The sequence below is a fragment of the Chenopodium album genome, chromosome 18 (genome assembly GCF_948465745.1).
Source record: "Chenopodium album chromosome 18, dcCheAlbu1.1, whole genome shotgun sequence".
Taxonomy (NCBI): Eukaryota; Viridiplantae; Streptophyta; class Magnoliopsida; order Caryophyllales; family Amaranthaceae; genus Chenopodium; species Chenopodium album.
In genome coordinates, this window is record NC_137851.1 from 50762301 (window position 1) to 50783660 (window position 21360).

Below are 21360 nucleotides of genomic sequence, written 5' to 3' on the forward strand. Positions count from 1 at the left end.
GAATGATTGATTTTTAAATCATGTTTTGAATGGTTTGAATTACTTATCGTGTTTAAATAAAGGAATTGATTTTAAAAGGTTTGTTGAATTAAATAAAAGGTTTTTCAAGGAAGAATTATTGATTTTGAAAAGTTATTAATATGAGATTTTATTCTCAAGTATCTATTTAAAAGGTTTTGATTTTGAAAGTATGTGGAATTATTAAAAAGGAGTTTGAATTATATTGGAATTTATTGGATTTTAAAAGGATTTATTGAACCATTGAATTATTATTATTAATGCTTTATAAGCATGTTGGTAATCCCACTATGCGGATTTGGTTTATTGATAAGGCCTTGGACTTTGTATGACCGGGTCTTTCCTCAAAAATAGCCTTGTGATATAAGGAGACTAGCTTGGGGGGTGTGCACACTTGGGTAAGGAATTGGATTAAAAGAAATTGGTTCTTAATAAAGGAATTGGTTTTATTAACTATTATTTTGAATATTGAATCATTGGAATCAGTTTTGGAATAATGAGTTTGGAATTTATTGAATTAATTATTGGAATTGATTTTTAAAAGCATGTTTGCAAATAAATTGAGTTTACATTATCTTGCACTTATCGTACTTAGCATAATTTGCTAATCCGTATTTCTTATTTGTTTTGGTTCGCCCTATTTACCGTAATGGTAAGCAGTGTTGACTATTTTTAGGTGGAGTCATCATATGAGAGTCCAGAGATTTGCTTCACCTAGTTTAGGAATGTTGGCCACGTCTTTATTTTGAGTACTCATAACAATGTTACTATTTTTATAAGTATTAATAAAAGAAAGTTGAGTTTCCGCTGCAAGTTTTGTTATTGAGTTAAGTATTTTGAGTAGCCTTGCGTAATCACGCGGCGGTAATACGCCCAAGCCTATCTCTACGGTATAATTATACATATTATACTAGTATTTCCGTAGAGGGAGATTTGGGGGTGTTACAAAACGCCATTAAGAATGCTGCTAACGTATGCAAAAACGTCATCCCCAACTATGTGCCAGAATTTTTGGTAGAAGATGGCATGAAGACCATCAGGACCCGGTGCTTTGCAGGGTTGCATTGCACTAATTGCCGCGAAAATTTCATCCTTGCTAAAAGGCCTCATAAGTAGTTCATTGTCCTCTCTTGAAATACAAGGAACCACCGCCTCTAAAACCTTATCACAGTCAAGGTTTGAAGGACCCGAGGAGGTGAAAAGGTTTGCATAAAAATTCTGCACAATGTCTTCGAAGTCTTCTTCCTCCTCCCTCCAAACACCATCTGCATTAAACAAACCCCGAATCTCATTTCGCTTCCTTCTTTGAGATGCCTTATGGTGAAAGTACTTGGTGTTCCTGTCACCATCTTTGATTTCCGACACCCTAGACCGAAGATACCAATATGCCTCCTGTTTATCACAAAGATCATCAAACTTTGCCTCTAAAAATGAGCAAAGCTCTAAGTTTTCCTTCGATGCTCCTCCACTTTGTGCCATCTTGAGATTTTTTTCGGTTTCATCAATCTGCCTATCTAAGTCCTTGAACTTTTCACCACTCCATCCCCTAAGTGCCCCAAGCAGAACCTCGAGCCTCAAAGCAGTTGGGCTCCCAGCAGAACTACTCCACGCATCTCGAACCACCTTCTCACAAGCTGCGTCCAACAACCAAGCCGTCTCAAATTTAAGATTTTTCTTTCCCTTCTTGCGTTTTTTCTTTGGTCTTTTGAGACGAGCCAAAATCGGGGCATGATCTGATTTAATTCGAACTAAATGTTCCACCATTGCGTCTGGAAAAAGTTGCATCCACTTCTCATTACCACAGTACCTATCAAGTCGCTCACGAATCATCGTCTCATCAGTTAACCCCTTCTCCCAAGTAAACCAAGGACCCACGTAGCCCAAGTCTCTTAAGTGGCAGACATCTAAAGCTTCTCTAAACTCCACAATCCCCCTTCTCTCCGAATCAACCCCCCCTTGTTTCTCCTCATAACTCAAGATTTCATTGTAGTCTCCACCAATCAAAAGAGGGCCATCAGAGGAGGAACATAAATCACAAATGAGCTTCCAAGTTTTCCACTTATTACCAGACTCCAGACTCCAGCCATCCATACAACCCAACAAAACTCCAAGCAACACCTCCCATAGCAACGTCACCACAAATGTGATTTTGTGATAACGAAACAAGCGAAAACGAAATAACATCACTCTTCCAAAATATACACAAACCACCTGCTAAACCCACACTACTTACTCCAATAGCACAGTCAAATCCGAATTTATTTTTAAGTTTTTCTGAAGTTAGTTTTGCTGAAGTTAATAGTCTTGTTTACATTACCTTTTAGCCAAATTTAAATTAATTTTCCACTTAAAGTCTGTTTTAGCTAAAATTTACTTCTGATTAAAGTTGATTTGCACTTATTATTTGTTATATTTGTCCTAAGCAATTATAGATTCAAATTTTTTCAGCATTGTTATATATATTGCATAATTTTTTAAATACTCATACAATACTACTCCAACATGATTTTATTTCGCGTTTATGAAAAATGTACCGTCCAAAAAAAAAAAATTAATGAGATGATGAGTGTTTTTCTCCAATGTTATACTTTCATGCTTTGTGAAGTTGTAAGTGTGGTATTTCAAACTGAAACTGGTAAGACACACACACTGCCTTGCAAACTGCAAAGCCTTGGCAAGAGTGCTGGACAAAAAGTCAAAAAAAAGAAGAAGAAAAATGTTAACGTTCAAATTCAAAATTTAAATTTAGAAGTTAAATACATGTAGCTAACTTAACAAAGCTGTGACCTTACATAAAGACGTTGTGGTCCAAAACATTCAAAAAAACAAGTTGCTATTGGTCTGTCATTGGTTGATAGGTCACCCACATGCCACAAGTATTGTATTTGAAGAGAGGGTATTATGGAAGTTACGCTCCCCATTTATTAAATAAAAACCAAACACGGCCTTATATACAAACACTCTCACTTGTTTTCTGAACAAGAGAACAACAAACAAAGTAAGAAAGAAAATCCCCAAATTGAATTCACCGCCTAAATTCAAAACCCTGATTTCGAAAGAGGAAACAGTTGTTAGAGAGAGAGAGAGGGGATAATCCCTAATATTGTTTACAATGTCGACGCTAAAAAGTCACCGGAAAAGTTTGGGTTCGTCGGCAGCGTCGGTTTCTTCGGCGTCGAAACGTCAAGCAACGAAGATTCCGGCGTCGGAAAATGTAATCTCAAACTCAAAACCCAACCCTAACAACAGGAAGCGACCTCCTCTCTCTAACTTGACCAATCAGAGTCGTCCCTCTGTTTCTTCTGCTGTCACCATTCCTCATCTCGTAAGCCTTCTTCACTCTTCTTCTTTCAAATAATCTTGGACGTTCCTTCTTTCGGGTTTCTGGGTGTAGTTTGTTTGTTTGTTTCTATTTATAATGTTCATTGCAAATTTGGGCAATTCTTGTTCACATTTTTTGTTTGGATGAATTAATCATAAAAATAGAAAATCTTGGCTATAATTTGTTTATAGGTTGTGGATAAGTGGGTTTAATTTTATGGATATTGAGCAAAATTATGTTCTACTGCCATAGACACCAGTCGAAAGGAAGCAAAATCTTGTTGCTGCAATTTCTACAAGTATATGATTTTGATTTACTGCTGAATTATTATAGCCTTAATTTCTGGTTAGATGCAATTGTATAAAAATAGAAAATCTTGGCTAAAATTTGTTTATAGGTTGTGAATCAGTGAGTTTAATTTTATGAATATTGAGCAAAATTATGTTCCATTGCCATAGACAACAGTCGATAGGAAGCAAAATCTTGTTGCTGCAATTTCACAAGTATATGATTTTGATTTACTGCTCAATTATTATAGCCTTAATTTCTGGTTTTCTCCATTTTTATAATTCTGACCTTAATACGTTTATCAATACATAACTAAAACCATTAGTATTTTTTCTTTGGGAGGAATTTAAACCATTATCATTCATCTATGATAATAAGTAATAATATACGGAGTATAAAAAGTTGATAATTTCAAAGTATATGTTGAGACACAGCCAACAAAATCATAAATGTTTTTTGTTTTATTTAAGGTATAAATCACACCAAATATAGTCAAAGAAGAAGTAAAAGGTTATAATGAAACTTGTAAAGAGTAAAAGGTTGTAACCAACAAATGTGGTTTATGTCTAATGTAGTATGAAGACTAATCCTGGAATTATGTAACTTTTGCGATTTGAGAAACTGTGTTATTGTGGCATGATTTTTTACCAAATAATTTTGCTTCTGTTATCTTGATTTTTTTTTTTTTTTTTTTTCCATATGTTTGAATTTCTCTTAGGTGAGGTTAATTGTCTAGCTAGAACTTTGTTGTGGCTGATTTTATGGCATTTGCTTTAAATCTACCTTGCTAATTGATTTTACATTGGTTCTAAATTGAAGCCTGTTCCTTCCAACTCATGGTTACTATAGGGTGTTTATCTATCTATAAATTGTGTTTGTCAAAATTATGCATACTGTTTCGATTTATTCTAATTTTTGTGATTAGAAGAATACTTTGTACATTTGTAAGGAGCTCTTTTGGTACCAGTGATGTTTCTATAATAATTGCTAGTTTTGCCTAGGAATGCTGTGGTATAAACTAGAACAGCTGAAATGTACTAGTTTTATTATACTAATTGATGTAATTTCATATTTGAAGGTACCATGTGCTACTTCAAAAAATATAAAGGCTAAAAAAGGATATGCAACAAGCTTCAACTGTACAAATTTTCCGGGGAGTAACTTGCCGGCTTTGCTTACGAAAAAACCCAATGTCGCGGCTTCATCAAAGACATCTTTACCTAGAAATGATGTTGTGGAGGTTTACAGGGCTACTTCGCCGAAATTATCTCATGTGGGTGTTCCATCAGCTTCAAGTAGGATGGATATCTCTCCAAGTCGATCAGATGCAGATTCTGTTTCTATGGAAGATTCAATGTCCACATGTGATTCAGTTAAAAGCCCAGAATTTGAGTATTTGGATGAGAGTGAATCAGCCTTGCTAGGCTCTATTCCAAGAAAAACATCTGAAAACCTTCACATTGATGACAAATTGGAAATTGCAGGTTTATTATTTAACTTCAGTTGCTATTTGACATTATTGGATTTGACACTTATAAAGTCTTGGTGCTCAGTAGCTGTTACGGTATCTTTTAGTGTTGATAAAAAAAAATTAGTCTTTTGATGTATTCTATGTAAGATTTCTGTATATTGATGTTTAATTGATTGTTTTTAAGACTTAATCTAGCTGTATTTGATTCTCATGTTCAATGTTGCTTTTGCAGGGAATTATTGTAAGAGAGAAATACTTTCAGAAATGGATGTTGACAAAGTTGTTGATGTTGATGACAAGTACATGGATCCTCAGTTTTGTGCAACCATAGCTTGTGATATATACAAGCATTTGCGTGCATCCGAGGTTTGACATTCCCCTTTTTTTCTGTAGCTTGCTGATCATCTTCCCTGCTCCCCATTCATATACACTAATGCAGCTCCATGCCTCATCTTTTGCTCTCTTTTGATTGCATTACTTTCCTTGTTTTTTCAGACATTGAAAAGACCTGCAACAGACTTCATAGAGAAGATTCAGAAAGACATAAATGCTAGTATGCGTGCCATACTCATTGACTGGCTTGTAGAGGTAGCTTAGCATTCTTATCTGTTTTTTTGTTTTGTTTTGTTTTTTTTTTTTTTCAAATGAAAATCCGAACATTATTTTAAGGAATTGTAAATATAAAATATCAGGTTTGAGTTATATATTAATGTCTAGTTTCATTCACTTAAGAGTTCTTAATTATTGCAGGTTGCTGAAGAATACAGGCTTGTCCCCGACACCCTGTATTTGACTGTTAACTACATAGATAGATATCTTTCTGGCAATACTATTAACCGGCAACGCTTGCAGTTGCTGGGTGTGGCATGCATGATGATTGCATCGTAAGTAATTTTATTTTCCACTCGGGTTTTTATATTTTTTTCCTACTGTATGTTTGCCCAAGAAAAATTATTGAAGTGATGACTGAATGGCGTTTGCAGAAAATATGAGGAGATATGTGCACCCCAGGTGGAGGAATTCTGTTACATTACTGACAACACATATCTTAAGGAGGAGGTTTGGGCTCTAACACCATGTTTTCACTCATTGCAATCTGAGAAGTACCTTAATTTACATGACTTATACTGACTAAATTAACTTTCTTTTCAAAAGGTTTTGGAAATGGAGGCTACGGTGCTGAACTTTCTGAAGTTTGAAATGACTGCCCCGACCACAAAATGTTTCTTAAGGTAGACAAGGATAATTTTTATTGACTGATCTTATGATTATCTGTAATTTTGGTTTGGGTAGTTTAAGTTAACATTGACATCCCATTGCTGCTAATTTTGTTTTATTTGACTTGACATTAGGCGATTTGTCCGTTCTGCTCAAGTGATGAGTGAGGTATGTGTGAATGTCATCTTTATATCCATTTATGCTTGATATATTTTTCCTTGGTTTATTTTATTGGATCTCATTGTAGACATCTATTTTTCTTACGTCTTTGTGCTTGCTTTGTTAGCAGCTTACACGCTTTTTTACTAATGTTTTCTTATTGCTTTTCTCCCTTAAAGGCTCCATCAATGCAGTTAGAGTGCTTGTCAAACTATGTAGCTGAATTATCCCTCTTGGATTACAACATGCTTCAGTTTGCCCCATCACTGACTGCTGCTTCATCAGTTTTTCTGGCCAAGTACATACTCAGTCCGTCTCATAGACCTTGGGTATGTTATTGGATTTTGTTGGACTGTGTATTCCATCCTAGCTTCCTAGAAATATGGTGTAATAATTTCTCTTTATTGAATATTTGCAGAACTCCACTTTGCTACATTACACACTTTACAAACCTTCTGATTTACACGAATGCGTGAAAGCTCTACATCAGCTTTGCTTGAGCAGCCACAGCTCTAGTTTGTCAGCAATCAGAGAGAAGTACAGCCAGCATAAGGTATGGACTTAATTTTAATTTTTCATCATGTCCAGGAGACTCGTTTCTTCTTCATGTTCATTTGGAAACCACATCATTTCTTTCTCTATGAAGAGAGTGCTTCAAAAAAAAAAAAAAAAAAAAATTGCTTAGACATGAATCAAATAATCAAAGTTCAATGATTTAGTATTGAAATCATTTCACTCAGTACTGAATCATATGCACTCATTTCACTCTGAATGAATAATGGTTAAAACAACAGGACTAAATTTACTCTACTAGTTCAGTGTGTTTTTCATATTAATGTGGTGTTGTGTGCTTTGTAAAGTGGTGCGCCACTCTGTTATGATGTTAATTAAGAGAGTTAGAAACTGATCCATTCCATATAAATATTTCTTGTATCAGTACAAATTTGTGGCGAAGAAGAACTGCCCTCCCTCAATACCCTCAGAGTACTTCAGCAGTTAAGGATTTCACTGGGCTGGTTAGCATGAGCAGAAATTAATTGCTCCATTGCTTGTATGTAGGCTACTGGTTCTGGCTCTGGGAGATTCTTCTTTCATCTCTCAATATCCATGGCCATGTTGATGCATTGCAGCAGCTATTCTGCACTTTGCAGGCTGGCTTCTTGCCAGCCTCTGTCATGTTTTCTCCCTTACAATCATGTATAAAATCTCTTTTTTGAGCAACTTCTTATCTGCCCCACTGCTTTTCTTCTCTATCTCAGCGTGCTTGCGTGTTACGATTCCAGGCTTTGTTAGAATAAGTAAACATAATAAGAGCTAACTTGTTCACCATCTAACGTTGAAATAGCTAATTGAGATATGAGTTTTATAAAAGATAGTATTTTTAATATATATGACATTCTAGATAGTTTATGCGGTGGTTAATGTTGTTCATTCAAAACGGGGACAATATCCCCTACTTCACTTGTAACCCCTAGCCACTCGGAGAGGCAGAAGTATATGGCCTTACCAAAAGTAGGTAATGAAATTAGTCGTTAAATATACTGGGCATAATCTCTAAACAGAAGGTATCTTTGCATGATAACCTTCGATTTCTGTAGTAAATAGCCTAATTAAAGGAAGAGAATAGGATACCTAAAGTCTAATAATCAAATACTGGTTTTCACTTATTAGCATTCATCATAATGTTTATTCGAATTATAAAGGAATACTTGACCCCAAATTTGATGTGGTGTTTTGATCAATTAGAATTTATTCTCATTTTGGCAAAGGATGGCTTGGTAGGAATTCCGTATTTATCGAGATTTTTAACATTCGCAATTGTATACTTCATATATCTCTATCATCTTACCCCTTATGTAGGAGAACCAAATCAAATTGATTAAAGTATCTCAAATTTATTCATCCATTTATTTTGTATACTTTGTTTTGTTATTTTGTTTACAAGTGTTGGAGATTGGCCTCCAAATTCTATCCAATATCTATATTTAAGGAAAGTAAATAATATGATAAGTATCTCATTGAGAGTCGGTTACACAAAAATTTTTAAGTAATAAAGTACTCCTAATATTATACTCATTATATATCACATTCGTTATAGTCAAATGAACTTACAATTTCACATAGAAAATATTCCACAAAATTGATAATGTCTTCTAATAGAGGTAAAATGAATATTTAATGAGAGAAAGAAATTAGGAGCTAAACTGATTGGAGCTAAACTGAATTAAACTTAAGCCGAAATAAACAGGCCCTTAAACTCCTGGTTTTGAGGTGCGACATTTATTAAGAACTCTGATAGTCCTCCCATTTGTTTTGCTCATGTATTATTTCCTATAAATAGAAATATTGATCTATCCATACGGGTTTTACTTTTGGATACTTCCATCAGTGTCACCCAATATTTATTTTTGTCTTGCATATAAAACGAGTTTAAAATAACTTAATTCAAAACAAGTTTTTCACACGTGAGAACAAAAGAGGAAAAAAAAAATACACTTTAATAATCTGAATTATTACCGATTTACTTCTAATAATCTCAACTAAGGTTTATTTTTTTTTTAATAATGCTAATTATGCCCTGAGTTTGTCTTCAATAGACCCAAAAACTGATAACCTACTGAAAGGATAAACTTTTTTTTTTAATGCCACATGTCAACACATGATTGGCCTAATCCCTACCTTATAAAAGTAGGAGATTGCTCTTATGAATAGTGCACGGACCATTATACCCCTCAAAATGTTTGTTTACCTTTCTTACCCATATGTGTAATTTTGTAATTTCTTAATACCCATCAATTAATTAGAAATTAAATGGAGAATGGAATAATAAGGTTTAAAATTTTCTATATTTAATGGGGGTTATGGTTTAATTACATAACAACATTAGTCACTGAACAACGAAAGGTTGTTGCTTTCTATATTTAATGGAGGTTATGGTTTAATTACATGACAACATTAGTCACTAGACAACGAAAGATTGTTGCTTTATGAAGATGTTTTTTTTTCTTTATTTTGTGAAGATCAAAATTAATGACTTACACATAATTGTGTTTAAAGGACATTGAGACTAATGAAGTTAATCTATAATTGTGCCGAAGTAGATGTATTAGGAAGAAAAGAAATCAAATTAACTACGGTGAAAAGGGAAAGAAAGCAAGAAGGAATTCAAGGGAATTATGGGGTTGCATAGAGCTTATTTTACGACAAAACCAAATTGTTAAAAGCATTATTTTGTTCGCCACTTTTTGATTATATGTTAACTTTTGAGCATTGAGAAATCATGTGTATCTGAATACTATTATATATTAGTGTCACTACTATGTATTGTGATGTACCCTATACTACTATATGTTGTACCTTGTTGTTTCCAATTAGGTCAATGACCGCAAAAGATATATTAGTTCTACCTCCGTTTCGAATTAGTTGCAACTTTGAGCTCGGTACAGATTTTAAGACAAAATTTCATAATGGTTGATTAATGAATTAAAAATGGGTAATTAAGCAAGGTAGGAGAGAAAAAGTAAAGGTAATGAATAAAGTAACCACCACCACCAACAACACCCACCGCACCATCGTCAGTCAACAATAGTCACCTCGAAACCACCCACCTAACACCCTGAAACCACCCCATCTCAACCCAAACCACCCTGAAATTACCCCATCTCTACTCGAACAACCCTGAAACCACCCACATATAGCCGAACAATCGTAAAACCACTCCCTCTCCATCTGAACAACCACAAAATCACCCCCTCTCAGCCCAAACCACTTTAAAACTACCCCCTCTCAACTCAAACCATCTTGATACCGCACCTTCTCAGCCAAAACCACCCCAGAATAACCACCGTCAGTCCGTCACTCACCCCCAAAACCACCCATGATCACCTAATTGAATCGCCCAAAAACTACCCCCACTCACGCTAAACCAACCAAAACCACCCTCACTCAACCTAATCCAGCCAGAAACCTGCCTCGCGCCACCCCAAACTAGCCTACCCACCCCTCAATTGATCAGATCTAAAATATTTTTTTTTTTTAAAAAAAAAAAACAAAGAAGAAGAGAGATAAAGGAACAACGGAGGAGGAGGCGATGGTGACTTTGATGGTGATGATGAGCATCGATGGTGTTGAAGATGGTAGGTCGTTGATGCAGCGACGACGACGGTAAAGATGGTGGTCTGATTATCTCGTGGGAGATGAAGATGGAAGCTAAACTATTTTGTATGATTGTTGATTTAATTGGGTGACAATATAATGTTAAATAAGTTAGATTAGGAATTTAATGAAATTTGATTTGGGTAACTAATTGTGTTTATAAAATCTTTAGTAAGGGTATTTTTTGTACTTTTATTGAAAAAAATTACTAAAAAAGGGAAAAAAATGGAAAGTTGCAACTAATATGTAGCATCCCATTTTTGGCAAAAGTTGCAACTAATATGTAACGGAGGTAGTATCATAAATTCCTATATAAAGTGTTAGCACGTTGTGTTTTTATTTTTCACTACTTAAATAAGGGTGTAGTCTGATTTCCTTGAATATGCTACAACATCAAAGACAAGAGCCCTCAACAACGGATGATTAATTCCATGTGAAGTGCAAACACAAGCCAAGAAAAACTAATGCTAAGCAATAGGGAGATATTCCTTCATCAGTTCATTAACTCCATGTCAAGTGCAAACACAAGCCAAGAAAAACTAAGCCGAAAGGGCTGACCATCCCGCGTGCAATGCGTGCTTTGGCTGCCCTAATATTAAAAAGGAAGGAAAGAAAAAAAAAATCAACCGACCTACACCTTCCTCTCTTCATCCCTCGTGAAACCCTAAGCCAACTCGTAAAACCACCAGCCACCGGCCGACCACCTCCTTAACCCATCGAAAATGGCCGGCCGGCCCTCCTAACCCCACAAAAAACACACAGTCGATCCACCTCAACCCCCTAAACCACTCTCCTCCCTTCGCTGGAAAGCAAAACAAAAAAAAAAATAATCAATGCCGCTCCTCCTCCCATCCTACACCCTCGAATCCACCCAGGGGGCCGAATTCGGGGGTTGGGGAAAGGAGAAGGGTTGTTTTCGACGGTGGGAAGATTGTTTTCGACGGTCCATTTCAGTGGTTTGGTAATACTAGTGGGAGTTTTCGACGGTGGAATTCGGTGATTTGGGGGTTAGATTGGGCTGGCTAAGGTGGTTTTTGTGGTTGGGAAGGGTCGGCCGACTATTTTTGAGGGTTAGGGGAGACGGCCGGCCATTTCCTAACGGGCTAGGTGGTTGGCCCTAGTGTTTTGCGGTGACGTAAGGGGGGGGGGGGTGGTGGCTGTGAGGGTTATTTTTTTCCTTTATTTTTTTTAATTTAGACCAATCACGTGCTGACACGCGTATTGGTTACCTGTTATAGCAAGTCATTGACTTGATGTTGACCGAATGGGTCTATTGGAGGCAAACTCAGGACATAGTTAGGATTATTAAAAAATAAACCTTAGTTAGGATTATTAGAATTAAACCGGTAATAGTTGTGATTATTTAAGTGTATCTTTTAAAAAAAAAATTGCCTTAAAAAATGTAATTTTAAAAATATTATTTAGGGTAAATTTTGAGAAAGAATTTAATTTGTCATGAATCATGATGGTACTACATGATACATTTTCAATCATATTGCATAAATGAAATCATATTAGGATAATTAATGAAAAATTACAAAAAAAAATTGATAATAGTTACAATAAATCAAATTGAAATTATTATACAACGGGTGCACCGAAAGTAAGAAAAAAAAATAGCTAGTGTGGCATGCATGTGTGAGGTCTAATGTGTATAGGTGTATAGCCGTATACTCGTATAGTTTGGGCCTGTTTTATTAGACTAACGTATCTTACATTAGTTTTCATAAAATAAATTCAAACCAAACACATTATTTTTTTATTTGGAACCACCAAACACATTATTTTAGAATAGAGGAAAATTTTACAGCGGCTACAGTAGAAAAAAAAAAAAATTGTATTTGTTTGGCTAAAAATAAAAAGTTTAAATTTGTATTCAGTTTACTACTCACTCTTTGGATATAATTTTCTGCAACATCAAGTATGGAGAATTTCTTGCCATCCTATATAGCTAACAGAAGTGGGTACTCAAAGTAATGACTGAGTGATTGCGGTAGGCGGAAGTCAACACATAAATCCAATACGAAAACATGCCGTCATAAACTCATAATAGTTGTATTACAGAATATTACCTAAGCAGTACGTACTTTATAATTTAATTTATTTTTTTTTACCAATAAATCAATAATACAGTGAGGACAGTAAGGCGGAGTCTGTTACTTTCAAGATATTCATTGCTGTGATTTGATTTTGCTGGACAAATTTACAATACTCGTAAACTATATAATGCCACGAGAGCCTAATCACATCCGGGTGTACAGTATACCCGGGTAATTTACTCATTAATTTTTGCTCATTCAATAAATAAACAGAATCTATATATAAATATACTAAAATAACAACCGTTGACAACATCACTTTTTAAAATTGTACACATGTCAAGCCGTTGTTAAAATTTTTTCCGCCTAAATCAATTGCTGACATCATATTTTTATTTATTTATTTTTACCTTAAATTATTACAATATTTTTTTAAAGACAATTATTATTATTATTATTATTACTATTATCATTATTATTATATTATACTCCATATTTTTTTATTATAAATTTATGAGTGACCATCTGACTTCAAAATATAATTACTCTCGGTTAAAGACTACTCCGTAATACATAATTTGCTTAAGTTTTTACTCTTCTTCAAAATTAATAAGATCTAAATATCATTACGAATGGCAATTAATGGTTATGTTTTTATAATTTATTTCATATGAGAGACATATATAAAATATATATTTATTTCGATAAATTATTTTATGTCGTGCATCGCACGGGACTTATCTAGTATTTATTAAATAGATTACCCTGGTGTACAACTTATTTAATAAATTAGCAGAATATTTATTCAATAAATTAGTAGAATATTTATTAATTTTTGCTCATTCAATAAATAGATTATGGATAAATATGTACTTGTAAAGTACGGAGTAATAATTAAGGAATGATGAGCTAGATTATGGAGAGATATTTTCGTTATTTGAGATGGATTGGGTCTAAGACATGAATTAGGCCCAAACAATTGTGTTTCGGAAAATTAATAATTTTTTTTTTTTAAAAAAGCGAAGTTTCATCAATTAAATGTATTAAAAAATAGACAATTTATTGTTAGAAGAATTGAGGGATCATGTAAATGATAAAATTCGAATGCTAAATTATTTAACTTTTAGAATGATTGAAATAGGTACTTAATGTTTAAGACAATAGGAGTATTGATTTTGATTGCCAATTAATAAAGGGCCTGTTTACTTCAACTTAATTTAGGTTCAGTTTATCTCAGTAAATGTGAACATGCTCTATCTCAAAAATTACAATCATAAATTTATGGCACAATTTACATGTTTTAATTTATATATATATATATATATATATATATATATATATATATATATATATATATATATATATATATATATATATATATATATAATGTTAATATACAGTCTACGTTGAAATTGGGGATCCTACTCGATTGGAGTGAGAATCGAACCGCTCTCACAGGGGTGGAAAGATAGCCTCTAACCAAATAGGCTAACCTTTGATTCTCATTATTATACGATCTACTTGGCTCATGAATCATTGGATTGGAAATTTCACTAGCATATTTATACATCAACCCGCACTTTGCAGAGAAGTTATTAATGTTAGGATTCGATGTAGATGATACCTACTATTCTTTAGAATTTAGTTTTAGGATATGATTAAAACTATTAAGAGGTGCTTTTATCCCCTTAGGTTCCCTCAAGGCCTCAACCCAATCGCCCAACATTATTTGATTTTTTTATTTCTTCTACAAATTGCATTATTATTAACTTATCAAAACGACTAATTAAAATTTTATTCGAAGAATGTTTATGAACTTGCTTGTTTGAAATTATAAAAATAAACATGATTTTTATTTATTTTTATTTTTTTTTATCTATAAAGAGAAACTTATTTTTTTCTGAATCAACTAACAAATTCCCATTATTCCCTTTACATTAGTTATTTAATCAAATAACAATTAATAATCGACATTAATTTATCTTAAATTTTTGTGTCATAATCAGTGGACATAGCTAATGAGGTGGAGAAAATATCTTTTATTCTCTAATTAATATTCCGCATGTTTAAGTTTGTATTATTATTATTATTATTATTATTATTATTATTATTATTATTATTATTATTATTATTATTACTACTTACTTTTATAACATGTTGCATGTATTATTAAAGGGATGGTCTGAAGTGATGAGGTATTATTAAATTAAGAGGGGCATAAGAATAAATACAAAAAATAGATTTATAAATAAATGTCGGATGCACCCAATAATTTGTGGTTCGGCCTAGAGTGGCAGTTGGTCGGAATATTTAATAGTCAAAATACGCGGCTCTAACCCACTTGTTCACACTCTCCTCTTATATAAAGTTTCGATTCTTACGCCACCACAATCACACCTAAACTACTGCTGCTGCTACTTCAATTCTATTAAATTCCCGATTTTTTTCAATTCTATTTCAAACTAAATTAAAGTCAAGATATCATACTACTCCGTATTATTTATTTTGAGAAAACTTATTACTGTATCAAATTCGAACCATGGGGGTAAGCAAGCAGCAAAGCCAGGCCTTCAATATTGGTCTCGACGTTGCCCCTCAAAACGCCTCCAAAGTATTTGATGATGATGGCCGTGTCAAGAGAACAGGTTAATTCACTAATTGTTTCGTAACCCCTTTTCTTTATTTTTATTTTTTTTGACAAACCTTTATCTTTTACCTCAGTGCACCTCAACAAAGTTATATGATCCCGAGATTTAAAAAAAATAAAATAAAATAAAAAAACCACACTTGTACCATCATTAGACAATTGCTTCGTATATTTCTTGTGTTTTTGTGTCTTAAGTTGATTTCTCCTTACTTATATGAGATTGGATTGTTCTGTCATATTTTATTTTACCTAATTACATGCTTCTAAGAGGTGGATAGTACATTAATTAGTACTCCATATGTTGTTTTTAACAACCATGAATCATGGTCCTTATTTTAACTTATTCAGATTGAGATTGGAGTTGTTTTGGTACAAAAACACGTGAGATTGAAATGTGAAGGTGATGATAGAGAGTACTGTACGAGTATATATTAATTTAATAGTTGGTTAAATTTTGCAGGGACTATGTGGACGGCAAGTTCCCATATAATAACGGCTGTGATTGGGTCAGGAGTGTTGTCCTTGGCTTGGGCTACGGCCCAGCTTGGGTGGATTGCAGGCCCAATTGTGATGATATTGTTCTCAATTGTCACTTACTACACTTCTGTTCTCCTCTCCGATTGCTACCGATCCGGTGATCCTGTCTCCGGCAAGAGAAATTACACTTACATGGACGCCGTTCAAGCTAATCTTGGTATTTAATTTTAATCCACCCACCTGACCTTCAATTAATATTACTAATTTAATAAAAATTAGAATTATATATACTACTTCCGTTATATAAAGATGTCATGTCCATGAATACATATATTAATAAAAAAAAGTTTGATAAAGTTGAGCTCGTGTTATAATTAGGTGGGTTTATTAGAAGAGACAAAGAAAGATGTGGGTGGGTGTAAGACTTGCATAAATAAAGTAACAAGTTACAAGGATAGTATGAAATACGGTAGATATTGCGAATTTGCGGTGAAAGATGACAAACAAAGTTAAAAGAGATAGAAAAAAAAAGGAGTTAAAATAGTATGTATAATCAAAATTCCAACTTAATCTGACTTTCTGGTTGCATTGCGTTGTAGGTGGGCTTCAAGTGAAAATATGTGGATTAATTCAGTACTTGAACCTCTTTGGAGTTGCAATCGGTTATACAATAGCAGCCTCGATAAGCATGACGTAATTTTTTTTTTTTTTTTTTTTTTTTTTTTATTTGCATCACGTTTATCTTATGAAGTAAACATATACACCAAGACCAATTTATAAATAAACATCATAAAAGGGTATCATCATATGAATTAAATGTTGTACAGTTTATCTCCTTGATATGCATACACATTTGGACGGTACATGTAATGTTGTTGATAGCATGTATTAACGCGGTCTTTATGCTGTAACATATATACAGGGCTATAAAAAGATCTAATTGCTTCCATGAGCAAGGCGAGAAAGCCAAGTGCAACATATCAGCAAATCCTTACATGATCCTCTTTGGAGTTGCTGAGATATTCTTCTCCCAAATCCCAGATTTTGATCAAATTTGGTGGCTATCAATCGTTGCAGCAGTCATGTCTTTCACTTATTCTACCATTGGTCTTGGTCTTGGTATCGCTAAAGTGGCTGGTAATGCATCAAATCATTTTTTTCAACTATCTTTTTAACCGTTCACTTTTTCTAGTAGACTACATTCCTTTCTTTCTTCGGCAAAAAGCACAAGTAGCCGTTCATTATTGACTTTTACTTTTTTATTTTATTGTCAATAAAGTCTTCTTTTTATTCTTATTCTTATTCTCTGTGTATACGCGATTGAATTAACAGTAAATGGAAAAATCAAGGGCAGTTTGACTGGTATTAGTGTTGGTGTGGTTACGGAAGCTGATAAAGTGTGGAGAAGCTTCCAAGCACTTGGTGATATTGCATTTGCCTATTCATACTCCATGATTCTCATTGAAATTCAGGTGCTTAATCATGCTTAGCTTGCTTGGTAACGTAGTCATTCGTAATTTGATGTTAGTAACATGGTGTACTGTATTGGTAATTATGTAGGACACAGTAAGGTCACCCCCAGCAGAATCAAAGACAATGAGGAAGGCTACACTAATAAGTGTTGTAGTAACAACTGTATTCTACCTGTTATGCGGGTGCTTTGGCTATGCAGCATTCGGGGACTTGTCACCCGGGAACCTGCTAACTGGGTTTGGATTCTACAACCCATTTTGGCTAGTAGACATAGCCAATGCTGCTATCGTCATCCATCTCGTTGGTGCCTACCAAGTTTACTGTCAGCCTCTCTATGCTTTCATTGAGAAAATAGCCAGTGAGACCTTCCCTGATAGTGACTTCATCACCAAGGATATCAAAATTCCACTTCCTGGTGGTTACAAACCTTACAACCTTAATCTCTTCAGGCTAGTTTGGAGGACTGTATTCGTGATCATTACCACCGTAATCTCCATGCTCTTACCCTTCTTCAACGATGTGGTGGGATTACTTGGAGCACTCGGGTTTTGGCCCTTGACTGTGTATTTCCCAGTAGAAATGTACATTTCCCAGAAGAAGATACCCAAATGGACTACTAAATGGATTTCTCTTCAGATTCTAAGTGCTGCTTGCCTCATTATCTCCATCGCCGCTGCTGCTGGATCTATCGTCGGGGTGGTCAATGATCTTAAAACGTATAAGCCTTTCAAGACCACTTACTGATTCTAATTGTTTTACTAAATGCTAACACAATGGTTAGGAGGAGTTGGGAGGAATAGGCACCATCGCTCAAAACAGAGGGCTCTGTAGTTGCTGCTTTTGTTGATTATTGTATGTAGGGTTTATCTTACAACTCCATGGATGGTGCATTACCCTTTTCATTTATAGGTCTAAATCCCATTTTACTGATCCACCTTCGTTAGAAGAGTGGCAGATTGGGAATCAGAGGGTGACAAAACTGACAATTGAACACAATGGCCATTGAGTATAAACTGGTTAACTGCTGTTGGGGGTCAAATGAGCCACTTAAGAATTAGCGTGTGGAAATCACGACTTGTTTTGTGCAATTTTCTTTTATGTTTGCATATTTTGATACTTTATTTATACTAATGTGGTAACGGCTTGCTACTTGCTAGTGGCATAACATCGCCATGCTACTCCATTACATGATGAACATTACACATTTTAATGCAAATTATCCACTCAAACCTATAATTATGCTACAAACTCTAAACATTTGCACATGATATCTTCAAAATGCAAGTCAAATTAAGAGCTCATGATCATTAAATCCAAAATACTTTAGCACTTAGGATTTCATCATCAAAGCAAGAACTTGAATAAAAAACAAAACCTAATTAAATGAAAGTTACTAGTGCCCATAGTGGCACTTTGTAGAGCTAGAACAACCATCAAACAGCAGCTAGAGCTACTTAGTCAAAATGATCAGAACATACGAGTTAAACAACATAATTATCAGTCAAACTGATTAGGAACATATCTCATCTTCTTAGAGAGTAGAGATGCAAATGGTAGACATATCTCATCAAGCCATCAACCATCAAGGTTTTGTGATACTACCCTTCCTCTTTTTGTTTTTGCTTGGACATTCCTGATCAGATGATGAGTTGCTCCTAGTTTCTCCCGAATCTGATTCCAAATTAGCCTTCTCCTCAGATTGCGAGATGGGTTCATCTGGCTCGGGAAAACTAACAAGGTTTACATGCCGCGAAATCTTCCCAGCTACCACAAAAATAATAAAATTCCAAGTTAGTGGAAAATTAAATGAGGAATGATATGTCAAAACGGTTCATTACTTGGAATATCATTTGTAAAATAGATATTTAACTGCTGTTATTATTGCACTATGAACATGATTATTAGCATCTAATATTGAAATTATTACTCCCTTGATCTGTTCTTATAGAATGTGACATTTGATTATTAGGTTATATTAAGGGATGCAATTTTCGGGGTATCAATTTTACACCTACTGTTGAAAGTTGCTGATCATTCTGAAGGATCTATAACTAAGAGCAAAAGGGTGGTGCTACATGATTTATGAAATGAGCAAATGTTAACGAGTTGGTGACACATCACACATACCAACTTTTGTTCCAGATAGGCCAGGTATAAAAACAGTTATATCAGATACTGGGGCTGGAAAGTTGACCATGCTATAAACTTTACCTGCATGCATACCATTTATATATAAGTATCAATGCATCATCAAATCTCAAATGCGAGTTACATTATTATGAGCTTTTAGTTGTATTTACCAGATTTTGTCTTCATGCTACCAATTGGTCCATCTTCATTGTCAAGATCAAAAGATGCTGTTTGACCTTCGAAATCATCAAGCCTCTGCACAAGTAAGAAATAAATACATTTAAAATCAGAAATACAAATACATAAGCAAATACTAAAAGATGAATAATGTTTGATCTTTTTGAAAATTAGTCATGTAAGTTAAGCTGGCCAAAAAAATGGGAGTAAAATCTCCCATACGCGAAAATTTTTGAGCATTTGCTCACAACATTTCAAATGATTACTTTAATCAACCTTTTTATATTGATAAGTTTTTGACAACTTCTTAACCTTTATTGAAATAATTTTAAGCTACTGAGATAAAAATAAAAAAAATAAAAAATAATAAAAAAAATAAATAAAAAATAAAAATTAAATATCGAATATGCATACGTACAGTTCATTCAGTTGGGACATAGCAACTAGCAAGAACATATATCAAGACCTTAGACAACAAGTTCATGCATGCCACAAAGGTTGCTAAGAATGAAATCCTTACTATTAATAAAGTAATTTAAATTGGTGTAGTAGCATAGAAGCGTAATGTTAAAGTTGGTAGACAAGATTAACTCAATTCAATTTACAAAAGAAAGGTAATTCAGAAATAAAAGCTAAGGAAGATGAAGAGATTACTTGGTCAGGAGGGAGTTGCATTAGCCAAAGCTCAGTGTTATCATCCACCTCAATATCCAAAAGTGGCTCTTGCAAGCATAGTTCATAACCAGGAGGAGGTGTGTAGCCAATACCATCAGATTCTGATCCAGACACTGAATTTACCACCACCAGATTATCGATGTTCTTTATTTCTTCGTCTTTACCATCATCTTCGTCAGACACTGAATTTTCCACCACCAGATTATCAATATCCTTTAATTCTTTGCCTTCTTCAACATCTTCGTCAGACACTGAATTTTCCACCACCAGACTATCAATATCCTCTATTTCTTTGTCATCATTAACATCTTCATCAGACACTGAATTTTGCACCACCAGATAATCAATATCCTTTATTTCTTCGTCTTCTTTAACATCTTCATCAGCCTCTGTATCTTCCACCACCAGACTATTGATATCCTTTATTTCATGGTCTTCTTCATCTGTGTCGGACACTGAATTTTCTGCTACCAGATTGTGTATTTCATCCTTATTAACTTCACCTTCTTCAACATCTTCATCAGTTGTATTAGCTGCAAATTCATTACAAGTGGTTAGGAGATTGGCAGGACAGTGAGCACTTGTAGTGATGAAGTGATCACCAGGCATCTTATCAGCCTTCGATGTCGTGTCATCACCCTCCATAATATTATCAAGTGTAGTAGGACAATGCGAGTATCGGATACCAATTGAAGCTTTGATCAATATTTTGTACGCACAGAGGCACTCTTATTTAAAACAAGGGAAGCTCAAGAGTATCTAACTCAGCTTAGTTAATTTCAATAACATTGCTGTTTTTCAATGCTCTCTATTTACGAAGTACTGTAGTTTTCTACTTTTCTATGCACATAAAATGACCCTTCAGCTTCACGTATTGTATTTCTTTCAAATGTGATCACTTTACTCCTCATCAACTTTTGGATTTTTATATTTGGTGATTTAAATTTATTTATACTTTCTTGTACTCCGTATTTTTTTTAAACAAGTACGTACTCCGTTTATCGGTATATATATTATACGAGTTGTAACATATCGTACCTGTGTCTGCTTACTTGGGAGTGATATTTTTCTGTTTTACGTTGTACCCATATTTGTGCATGTACCCAATCTC

At 34.2% G+C, this 21360-nt stretch overlaps 3 protein-coding genes across 3 annotated transcripts; 2 read left to right on the top strand and 1 right to left on the bottom strand.

Moving 5' to 3' along the window:
- Window positions 1-2971: 2971 nt before the first annotated feature.
- LOC145591051 (cyclin-A1-4-like) lies at window positions 2972-7813 on the top strand. Its single transcript, XM_081647439.1, has 11 exons — window positions 2972-3343; window positions 4707-5112; window positions 5332-5465; window positions 5595-5687; window positions 5850-5983; window positions 6083-6158; window positions 6255-6331; window positions 6452-6485; window positions 6656-6805; window positions 6895-7029; window positions 7414-7813. Exons 1-11 carry the CDS (start codon window positions 3131-3133, stop codon window positions 7474-7476), a joined length of 1515 nt encoding a protein of 504 aa, XP_081503565.1. The 5' UTR covers window positions 2972-3130; the 3' UTR covers window positions 7477-7813.
- A 7184-nt stretch (window positions 7814-14997) lies between these two features.
- Window positions 14998-18443, top strand: LOC145592536 (amino acid permease 3-like). Its single transcript, XM_081649037.1, has 6 exons — window positions 14998-15315; window positions 15778-16011; window positions 16394-16487; window positions 16717-16931; window positions 17127-17266; window positions 17355-18443. Exons 1-6 carry the CDS (start codon window positions 15210-15212, stop codon window positions 18009-18011), a joined length of 1446 nt encoding a protein of 481 aa, XP_081505163.1. The 5' UTR covers window positions 14998-15209; the 3' UTR covers window positions 18012-18443.
- A 406-nt stretch (window positions 18444-18849) lies between these two features.
- LOC145592333 (uncharacterized) lies at window positions 18850-21213 on the bottom strand. The gene is made up of 4 exons (XM_081648775.1): window positions 20229-21213; window positions 19568-19652; window positions 19395-19478; window positions 18850-19031 (listed from the first exon to the last, which is right to left on the bottom strand). Exons 1-4 carry the CDS (start codon window positions 20892-20894, stop codon window positions 18850-18852), a joined length of 1017 nt encoding a protein of 338 aa, XP_081504901.1. The 5' UTR covers window positions 20895-21213.
- Between the last annotated feature and the right edge of the window lie 147 nt (window positions 21214-21360).